This window comes from Electrona antarctica (assembly GCF_951216825.1).
Source record: "Electrona antarctica genome assembly, chromosome: 18".
NCBI lineage: Eukaryota > Metazoa > Chordata > Actinopteri > Myctophiformes > Myctophidae > Electrona > Electrona antarctica.
This window is the reverse complement of record NC_136799.1, coordinates 38421819-38433251: the sequence shown is the minus strand read 5'-3', so window position 1 is coordinate 38433251 and position 11433 is coordinate 38421819. Positions and strand designations below refer to the sequence as shown.

General features: G+C 41.1%; 1 protein-coding gene across 1 annotated transcript; it reads left to right on the top strand.

The window, feature by feature from the left end:
* The first annotated feature begins 257 nt into the window (after positions 1 to 257).
* rcor1 (REST corepressor 1) lies at positions 258 to 10646 on the top strand. Its single transcript, XM_079528898.1, has 13 exons — positions 258 to 848; positions 937 to 996; positions 3855 to 3935; positions 4211 to 4263; positions 4804 to 4965; positions 5204 to 5322; positions 6760 to 6838; positions 7233 to 7283; positions 8384 to 8593; positions 8710 to 8787; positions 8892 to 8949; positions 9092 to 9363; positions 9669 to 10646. Exons 1-13 carry the CDS (start codon positions 665 to 667, stop codon positions 9708 to 9710), a joined length of 1449 nt encoding a protein of 482 aa, XP_079385024.1. The 5' UTR covers positions 258 to 664; the 3' UTR covers positions 9711 to 10646.
* Positions 10647 to 11433: the final 787 nt, after the last annotated feature.

Here is an 11433-nt window from a genome sequence, read left to right as displayed (position 1 = left end):
GCACCTACCATTTCGGCATTAGACCAAGAGCAGATGCAGAAATCTGCATGGAGAAGTAGCCTCGGTCCCAGGCTCACTTAACTGCGAAAAAGAAGAGCCTGGTCACAACCTAAGGCAGAGAAGCTATCGAAATGCGGGACTTCCGCCGTGTAACCCCCCCCCCGGAAGTTAACGTTTTTTGACCAATCGCAGCCCACCCCCCTCCCCCCACACACACACACTTCTGATTGATTGTGACGTCACTGATGCATCCCTGATAGCCCAGACTAGAGTAGACTTCTCACTGGCTGTTTGGCAACATAAGAGATCTAGTTGTAAAACATCCAGGGAGTTATTTATTAGCTTTTAAGGGTGGGATTATGTTTTTTATTTGGCTAAAGAGGCGCATTGATTCCGAAATATTTATTGAAAGGGTCAATTCCAATTTGTTCAGTTAAGTAGAGATACATCGGGCAGCTAACTGCTGGCCAACCTGCTACGGTTACTTTCCTCGGGGCTGTTGGTTGAAAGTTAGCCTCGTTAGCTTTTTAGCAAGGTGCTAACACCGCCCCCATTGGGATTAACGGGACGTGGGGCTAACGACGCTAGCCTGCTAAGCTAAAACAAGGCTACCCCCGCTGTGTGTAGTTCTTCCGAGTTCCCCATCTTTTTTCAACGACCGACCATGCCGGCGATGTTGGAGAAAAGCGGGACGGAGATGTCCGGGAAGAGAAGGGGTAGGAACTCGGTGAATAATAGTAATAACCATGATAACCCCAGAAACACTAAAAGTTTGTCTGCCACGAACGGGAGCAGCAACAATTCATGGGAGGAAGGAAGTTCAGGCTCCAGCAGTGATGATGAACATGGTGGGTAGCCTCGGTCTCTTGTCTTACTTACTCCATGAACACTTGGTCCTTGAAAGCATCAAACCCAGTTGTGTTTCTGTGTGTCTAGGAGGCGGCGGCATGCGGGTCGGGACTCAGTATCAAGCCGTGGTGCCCGATTACGATCCAGGTAAGATTTATTGCGAACTGCTGAAGCCTAAAGACTAGCAGACCTCAGAGCCAGTTGGTAGCCTCGAACAGTCCACGAGTTGAGAGGAGAAATGAAGGAATCCAGTCATCCATCTTTTTCACTTCATCCGTTTGTTCTATATATATGTCCAGAGTGGAAGTTTTAACTTTGTTTAATTCTACTGGCTGAATTATATGTACTAATATTTTTTTAGATGGAACGAATTGAGTCAAGATTGGTCAATCTTGCAGCTTTGTCCCCAACGGGATAATTTGAAATGCATATGCAAATGCTCTTGATTGTGATGTAATATTGCAGGTGGGATTCCTGTAATTGATGGCATCACTTGCAATTCTAAGAAAGGGAGAAAATAATAAGATATACAATGGCGTTCTCACACATGTTGCCTACAAGCTAACATACTGTTCTATTTTGTCACTCTACTGTAGATGACTTTCAGTTGATGTAGAAGTTTTAAGTTCCTTCATAATTTCAGCAGATTTCTCTGTCCATTGTCCAGTTCCCTTTTTTGTAAGTAGTCACTGGATCTGAAGAAAACAACTAGGCCTGAATCAAGCCAGCTACAGTGAAATATTTTATTTTAACAGTAACATTATGAATTCATTCAACAGATACTAAATTACCCAACAATGTAACTCATTCACTGTCTAAATAACTTGCAGACTGATAGAATTAATCGAATAGAAAGCAGCATTATTCAAATTGTAACTCAAAAGTGACAGAGAAAGCAGTTACTGCAAATCCTTCGGTTTACCAAAAGTATTATTAATACTTATGTGTTGTATCTACATTTGTATACAAATACATGTATAAAGGTAATTCTAAATCTGAGGCTATTTCTAAAATGTTTAGTCTACTTTACATCAGTCAGATGCAGTTGTCAGGCTGCACCCCCCCCCCCCCCCCCCCCCCCCCTCAAAATTGTTGCCTGTTATATTATTCGGCCAATGTTTTGAGCAGTTTTTATAGTATAATTTACTTTATATTACTTTACCTGACCCACAGGTTGAGAACTACTGGGTTACACAGTATTGCTACGTCACAATATTACAAATTAGCCAATCACTATTCAGCTCCAGCACTAACACAATCGTTAGCCTAGGAATTTCAATTATTTATTTCAAACCCATTTTACAATTTAAAATGGCTGGAAATGTATAAAAAAGACTATATTGTACCGAATCTCACACACACACACCTGGCAGACAGGCTTGCAGTCACTCAAAGGAGAAAGTTTAAACCAGTGTTTCCTGGGAAACCAGTGGGTTGGGTCCCATTTTTGGGCTACAGAGACACATACCTACAAAATAAATGAATACTACATTTCATGAAAAAAAACTTAAAAGGACACTTCACCCCTTTTTCAACCAGATCTTATTTTAATGTTTGGGAGACAAGAAACACTTTCCTGAGGTTTTTATGTAGGTCATGTGTTTTTAGATATTTCTGTATTTCAAAGTGTCCATGGACTACAATTCTCGTAATGCTTTGGCCCACTGCTCCTCCTTGTGGATAGGGGGAGGGCTCTCTTACTGAGACAACATGTAGTCAAAGGACTATTAAATATAAATGAGGACAGGAAGCGAAGACTGTACAGTGGACTCCATGTTGTTCCCTGGAAGGAAAGAAACATGCACAATTGAGACCAGGAAGTTGTACATGCACAAATTTGGGCATATACAACTTCCTGGTCTCAATTGCGCATGTTTCTTTCCTTCCAGGGAGAAACATGGAGTCCACCGTACGGTCTTTGCTTCCTAACCTTATTTAATTAACCTTTTATGTAGTCCAGGAAGTACATCATTAAGATAAGATAAGATAATAATATCTGGTTGCAAAAGGGGTTGAAGTGTCCCTTAAGAAGTAGAGAAACTGAAAATAGCAGCTCTAAAAGCTTTGTAGATCGGCTATTTTCACTAATTTGGGTCCCAGAGGGACACAAAATGTCTCGAGTCTCAGCTGAGACAATTTGGGAACCAGTGTAAGAGAACTGATGGTGCAATTGTTTGTCACCAGTGTTGTTTTTGGCAGCAAGTTCTCAGTCTCTTGATTAGTTTTAATTCAGTTTTAGTCACATTTTAGTCACCTGGAATGTTTTAGTGTTAGTCTAGTTTTAGTCGACTAAATATCATACTTAATCTACGGTTGATTTAGTCGAACAAAATGTATTTTTGCGGGCCTTGATGCCGTTGTAATGAGTTTTTTTTCTCCACTTGCTGAAAATAGCCGATCTACAAGCTCACAACGCGCCGTGGGCTTGTAGATCGGCTATTTTCAGAATGCAACTTTGCAACATTTTTGGTCTTAGTTTTAGGCGACGAAAACAACACTTTGTCACCATTCCAAATGATCTATTGCCTCATAGCTGGCGAGGGCCATGGTTTCAGGTTGTTGTTGTATTTGACACTTGTGAGTAGAGTGAGTGTGTAAGACGTCATTTCATTTAGCCAAAGTAAAAATAGCACAAAGATACAGAAAACATATACAGATTCTAAGTTGTGATTGGTTAGGGGGGCCACCCGCAATGTTTACAAGTGACTTTTCCCTTGTCTGCTCTGTAAGGGTCTTCTCTATCTACAACCCTCCCCCAGATTGCTTTCATGAGTTCTTGTTCTGTAATAAGGGCAGACAACATAGATTACAAATGCATATATTTTTTTGAATTATTTCTTTGATTTCACATGATGTAAATAGTATGTCCAAAATGAAAGCTGCTCTTGTGAATGCACCCAACACTATGTTCCAAAATACCATACCGATCAGTCGGTAGCGTGCATTTGGGACCGCTATATTGCTGTACCTGTTGCGGTGCGTCCTAACATCCTGTGTGTTCCCAGAGGTGGCCAAGGTGGCTCAGCAGAGAGACAACCTAGGCATGCTGGTCTGGATTCCCAGTCTGACGCTCGCTGACAATAAACGTAAGGAAATCACTTTTTTTTTCTATGTGTTATTTATTTTCACATAGGATCATGTTCATATCATGTGGCTGTATTTGTACATTTCAATTCATGAAAACAAATCCTTATTTATTTGAACTCTTCATCGTATGATCAAGTCAAGTGTATTATAGGGCTGGTGGTGGTTAAAGCAAACCGTTTTGACCAAGTACAGGGCAATAATGTATTATAATAGCGTTTTGTAAATTAAACTGTGTGTAAATTAAACTGTGTGTGTGTGTGTGTGTGTGTTTCAGTGGATGAATACATCGCCATTGCCAAAGAGAAGCACGGTTACAACATGGAACAGGTACATTCATAATTTGTTGAAATAGCAGACCTACAACCTCATGACGTGTCGTGGATGCGACGCGACCGCGCTATGAAGTTCCGGCACATGTCAACTGACGTCCGACGGAGCATAAATTAGGCTTAACCCTGACTGTAGTCTGAACCAAAACAATCCTAAATAACACTATAAAACACCTGCCCTTTCTTTAACCACTTTCACCTTGCTGTCCCAAATTTGGGAATGGCATTATATGCAAATTCTTCTGAAAGTAGCAGATTTTATAAAATAAATTGGCAGGTATTTTTGTCTGAAGTTCATAATGCTAGTGTTCTTACATACAAACATAACATGGTACTCGTCTCTGACTCTGTTTTCATTACATAGGTTGCATAGCCTCTGACTTCTTTCCAGTCCTTTATTTTCTACCAGTGACCTTTTGGGATTCTTGTGTTGTTTAACCTGAAGTTACAAACTCTGCAATTGTTATCATGTATTTATTTATTATATATCCATTTACCTCCTTCATGCCATTCTTCATCTGTTTGTGTATGTGTGCAGGCCCTGGGGATGTTGTTTTGGCACAGACACAACATAGAGAAATCTCTGGCAGACCTTCCGAACTTCACCCCATTCCCTGACGAGTGGACGGTGGAGGACAGGGTTCTATTTGAACAAGGCTTCAGCTTCCATGGAAAGACATTCCACCGCATACAGCAAATGGTAGGACCACACACACACACACACACACACACACACACACACACAGTGATATAAGTACAGGGCTTAAAGTTCTCAGTCCTGGGGACTGATTTCAGTCCTGACGATCTCATAGGGGTCATTTAATGAGATCAGTGCAGATTTGAAAAAAAACATTTTCAGTCTTGGGATTGTTTTTGGCTTTAAGCCCTGTATAAGTAACATTCGATAGTATCTATCTAATGTACTAATTCTTCTATAGCTGCCAGATAAGTCCATAGCCAGTCTGGTGAGATTCTACTACTCTTGGAAGAAGACACGCAGTAAAACCAGCCTGATGGACAGACACGCACGCAAACACAAGAGGGAGCGAGATGAGAGGTGAGGATATCCCTTAACGCATTTAGGCCTGACGTCGAAATTACAAAAAATGTCTTGACAAAAGAAATCATGACAATTTTCTGAAAAACCTCATGTTTCTATATCAGTGGTTCTCAATATTTTCACAATTAAAAAAAAATAAATAGCAGATCTACAAGCTCATAGCTGATCTGCTATTTGTCAATGGCTAAAGGATAATGTTAATATATTTTATACAAGCCCAAATCCCAATACACATTTGAAACAGACAGTCGTTAACACCCAAACCAAATCGTCTGGACAGGTCACTAGGTGTGGTCACAGCTAAGCACAACAGGAGACCCCTCTAGTCTAGGTGCTGCTAGATCAATAGGCCTATAGCTATTTAGCATAGGTGCAAGCTGTGATGAATGGTGCCTAAACGTCTACTCAAACACGTCCTGTTGGTGAGGCCAACAGGTTAATATATTAAGGTTAATATATTTCACATCACTAATTTGGAGAAAATCTCTTCCAAGTATTGCTGTTTAATTTGTTTCATAACTATCTATTCAAGTAAAGAATTGCGTGTCATAATAATCTATTCAAGTAAAGAAAGAATTGTGGTTTCTTAGTGTTTCATAATGATCTATTTAAGTAAAAATCACACCCGTGTGAAGTGAGGGGCGCTTTACCAACATCACATATGACATCAATTTAACATCACAAAATAGCAGTTTATAAGAATCGTGGTCCCTTATTGGCCGAGGTTTTACTCTGACATGCATATGCTCAGTGAAAGACAAAACAAACATTAAACTCTGTTCATCGTCAATGGCGTTTTTAATGTTTGTCTAGACAAGACAAACCTGTGTATAGCGCCCCTCAACAAGAAAATTTAAACGATTAATAACATTTCATTAATAAAACTGTGCTGGAACCAGTTATCATGATTGGTATTGACATTTAGTAACCAGTTCATATAGAGCAGGGGGTCCCAACCTTTTTAGTACCACCACAGAAAATCTGGTTCTCCAAGAACCACCATAATAACTGATGTTAAAATATCCCATCCTATTCGGCTATTAACACAGGAGGAAAATGTAATTTATTCTTTGAATTGTTTTGTTTTTGTTCCTTTCCTAAGCCAATTTTGCTGCTGCTCTGACGCAACTCTGCCTTATCGGCACAACTGATGATATTTCTAATGTGATTAATCTGTCCTCAAATCTTCTATTAACGGCTAGGTGTGCCGTCATGCTCATTTGAGCACGGCTGGAGAGCCTATTTCAACCGATTGCTTGGTCAGAAGAAATACCTATAGTAATATAAATATTTCATTCCGTTTTTTTGGGTGAGTCTTCTGTATACCACCAGAGGGTTGGTATACCAAGTTGGGAACCTCTGATCTAGAGGGTACACACGTAACCATCATCTCATTTTGACCAGAACAATGTGTGTGTGTGTTTGTGTGTGTAGTGAGGATGAGGTAGAGGAACATGCTGCCCGCCCTCCTAGTGACGCGGAGTATGAACCCAGCAAGGACGACAAAAAGGAGGTTAGTAACAAACGCTTTCATGGCCTGTTGTTGGCAGAGTAAACTAACTAATTTATACTGCATTGTACGATGTGTCACTTGCCCAAAATGGGGACACCAGATTGACAGTTGTATACAGTACACTTTAATGTGGTGTCCTCTGGGACGTACACTAGTGTATTATTATGTACCACATAAATAAACAACGTATCTCAAAGGCTGTTGAAAACGTGAGCCAATGGGACGAAACCTATCATTGCTGTCGGGCAGAAACATTGTATCCTCATTCACTGGAACACAGGTTCCACCCAACGGCGACGATACGCATATACAGTATCGTTTGTAAAAGCCTTCAATGTGCTAATTTCTATTGTGACTGAAATCAGCCTGCTCATTAATGGAGTTTCTCTTCCAGCTGGGCTCTGGTTCAGAGAAGGTAGAAACCAAACCAGCTGCAGGACAGAAGGTAAACCTCTACTACTACTAATCATTCATCTTGTTTTTCATTCATTTACCTTTTGCACAATGGTGTCGTGCAAATGTAGTGAAAATGGCAGATGGGCTGTTTTGGACATTTCTTGAAACGTAATAGTAGGGATCGATTACTATTTTATTGATATTCATTGATTATTATAGAGTACGTTTGATTAACTGTTATACCTCTATATAATACTTGTATCTGGGTGTAGGACATGGGTTAGTTTCAGGAATTGACGAGTTTCAGTTTAGTTTTTAATTAGTTTTAGAATTTGTTTTTCCTACATATTTTTTGCCCCAAAAACAGTAAAGTAGTTTGACAGGAAAGTGGGATAGAGATGATGGGGGGGGGGGGGGGGGGACATGCAGCAAAGGTTGTCAGGATCGGGACCCGAACGCGCTACACGCTGTCAGGCAGGATCACCAGCCTAGGCGCCTGGACCGCTCGGCCTAGTTTTCGATTTTTGATCATTATGAGGAAAGCCTTGATTTCTTATTATAGAAGCGGAAAAGGTATGCTGAAAGAAAGCATGACATCATTATGCATTCTAAATGTATGTTTGTTAGTTAACTAACAAAACCCAGCTCTGTACATTTCTATCAATTCTCAGTATAGCTGTTTCTAGCATGTACTGTAAAGCTATGGTGACATTAACAGTGGGTCATGTTTGGGTTGCGGAACAATTGTTAACTCATCCATCGCCACTAGGGGGCGCCAAAAGGCCCTGACCGCCACCATATATCTTTTATTTTATTTTATATATTTTTATTTTTTTCAAAAAAGTCTTTTTTACCATGTTATAAAACACGTCCTTGGCGCTCCAGGACATCATGAAAAAGAAGTTAAATAAGTCCTTGGCGATGGATGAGTTAAGGGTCGCGAGTAAATGTCCCCTTCTTGGTTTCCTACATTTAAAAATCTACAAGCTCATAGCGCGGCACTCAGTGCCGCGCTATGAGCTTGTAGATTTGCTATTTTTCAATAGCTAAAGCATAACATAATCCTTAAAACACCAAAAGGCGTTCCCATCCCGAAATGGGTTAAAAGATCTTCTCCTCAGTAGTGTGTTCTGTCCGTCTCCCCTCCAGCCTGCCAGTGCCAGTGTACCAGAGAAGCCCACCCACGTGAAGAAGGAAATCCAGCCTCTGTCAGGGAAAAGTCTTCACCGAGCCAAGAAGAAACCTCCTAAAGGCATGCACCTCAACCAGGCAGACGTAGCGGCCATGTCCTCTAGCGCCCCCGCGGCCATAGGGGTCATACGTCAACTAGACGGTGAACTTGTCACAATTAAGAGACAGGTGAGATGGAGTGGGGGATTTTATGCGCGTGTGTCCGTCCCTTTTGTGTCATGTAGCGCATAAACATTTTATATTCTGCTGTCTTTCCGTTTCCTAATATGGTGTTTCCTGTTTAGATACAGACCATTAAACAGAGCAACAGTGCGCTGAAGGACAAACTCACCCCAGGACTGGAAGATTTCAGAGTACCAGAGGTACACACACACACAAACACACACAAAGAATACTTCATTGCCATGTAACAGAGAAAAAACAGTCTAAAGACAGTCTTCTTCATGATGCCATTTGTTGTGGTCAGGTGAACCAGAAGTTCAACACCAGGTGGACCACAGATGAACAGCTGTTGGCTGTACAAGGTAAACCATACGACTGCATGTTATTTTAAAATTTCAACATGAGTGACCTCAGTTGCCTCTGTCAAGACCTGAAAATGTCTAGAGGAAAGTATGAATGTGCCGGAGGGAAGTTTCAAATTTCAACTCTTCCCGTTGGTTGCAGCCATCAGGAAGTACGGCCGCGACTTCCAGGCCATCTCGGACGTGATCGGGAACAAGTCGGTGGTCCAGGTGAAGAACTTCTTCGTCAACTACAGGCGGCGGTTCAACCTGGACGAGGTCCTTCAGGAGTGGGAGGCCGAGCACGGCATGGAGACGGGGAGAGCGGAGGACGACAAGATGGAGGTGATCCCCACCTCCTCGCCGGAGGAGCAGGGTGGAGCCATGGCCGGGGGCGGGGCCGTGGCCCCAGACACCCCAGAGGAGCAAAAGGAGGTGAGGAGGGAGAGAGCATGAACTATTTCATTGTTAGATTATGCTTTAGTCTAAACCAGTGCTTCTAATTGTTTTGAATTTCAAGGACTCCCAGTTGCATGAGGCCTACAATTTTGTTTTCACTGTAAAATCCTCATGTTAATTCAAACCAGAGCGTATAAATTGAAACCATTGGCCTTGTGGCTAGTGTCCTGGAGACTTAAAACAAATCTATTATACTCTGCTTTGATGTACTTTATTCTGTTCTACTCTGACTTTGACTCCAATGTACTCAGTGCTACTGTTGTTTTTTTAATCCTGTGTAGGACTCCTCTCCAGTGGACTCCCAGAAGCCTCTTGCCTCCTGAGACCGCAGCCATCTTGGATTGGACCCACTCTCTCTTATTTATCCACTCCCCTCATCGCTACTCTCTTCTCTCTCCGTTTGATATGAGGAGCCAACAGCTATGACCTTTGACCTATGAACATTAGCACACCTCCCAGAGGTCATTTCCTGTTACGATCCTCGTGCTGACCTTTTAAGTTGGACTACAGATCCCAGTTTCCTCCCCTCCTTTTGTCCACAGCTGACACCAAATACAGACCGACAGAGAGACGGGTAGACGCAGAGACAGGTAGACAGACAAACGGATAGATGGGAAGATTGGAGGATGGGGGGGAAAAAACGGGACGGCTTACAGATGGAAAGACAAACGGACATTAATCTACAATGATGGAGGGTTGCTTGATTGACTTTAGTAAATGATCAATGTCAGGTAAACAAAGAATCATATTTTAATTATTTTATTAGGGTTTTAGTGTTTGATATTGAACGCATTGCTTCTGGACTGACTGGTCTGAGACCAACACCAACTGTCAAAATCCATTATGGACACTGATCATTTGATTGAATTATTGTCCAGTGATTGATAAGCAGGGATACTAGCGGCACTTTATGCCATTCATCATCTGTCATCACACACCCACGTCGACATAGTGACAACTGTTGAAGAATTGTTTTTATTTGTTCTAACTGTATATTGCTGCTTGAAGAGTTTCATTTCAAAATGCTGCAATGCTTCCTGTTTACATCTGTTCTCTAAAATAATTAATAATAATAATTATTATAATTTCTATTTCTTTTAGACTGTTCAGAACCAAATGGACAAAATATCAAGCCATGTACACTACACTACAGTGCATGTCTTTTGGTTTGCAATAGTTTCCGTCACAATTAAACTCACCTGCAAGAACTGGTGTCTGACATAAGAAGTTGAATAAATGCAACACACGTTTCATTTGTACACTGTGCAGCACTTTGGTCATTCTTGGTTAGTTTTAAACATGCTTTACGAATACATTTACTTCACGCGACCATGAACGTGATGGTCTCTCTCTCTCTCTCGTCTATCAGCATCCCTTAGTGCTATGTGAACCAACTAGTGTTTTTGTTTGTTAGTGTATTTCTTCTCGGGTTTGGGTCAGGGCTGCGATCATTATTGTAGCTTGAGCTTCAACTCTGTTTGCTTAATTTAGTTTTTTAATTTTCCAACAGAACTCCAGATGACCATTTTGGTTCCATTTGTACAATCTTTTCAGCTCAAAGACATACTGGGCTGTTGATGTATGTACATAGGCAGAAATAAGACGTGACCTATTTTCTTTTATAAAGAGTTATTTTTTACTATTTATGAACCCGGTTCCTTGCGCTCACTAGGAGCATATTAGTCTCGTGTTGCCAGACTTGCCTCTCGCAATTTCCAAATACTTCCGTCATACAGTCTGGAGCAATGGAAAAGCTATCATGAGTAAAATATAAAGGGGAAGTGGAGCCTCCTCCCCACTTCGTTTCGTCTTTACAGTCGCGCAAGTTTATCCTAATATAAATGGAAAACATCTAAGCATATATAGCTTGTTGCTTAGCAGAAAAGGAAATAAAAAAATAAAATGTAAAGATATTTTAAAATATATTTCTTCGTGAATGGAAATAGCAGCTTCCTTACTCTGATTTCGGGAGGTGTAGTTCCAGACTATATAGCATTAGGAGATTGTGGAATAGTTGTCTGGCTACGTGAGACTAGGAGCATAATG

Bases quoted from the DNA above. Each gene is read 5' to 3' on its own strand.
- rcor1 (XM_079528898.1), top strand. From the start codon at position 665: ATGCCGGCGATGTTGGAGAAAAGCGGGACGGAGATGTCCGGGAAGAGA. The intron at 3,936-4,210 runs GTAAGGAAATCA...TGTGTGTTTCAG, and splicing joins GACGCTCGCTGACAATAAAC to TGGATGAATACATCGCCATT. The intron at 4,264-4,803 runs GTACATTCATAA...GTATGTGTGCAG, and splicing joins ACGGTTACAACATGGAACAG to GCCCTGGGGATGTTGTTTTG.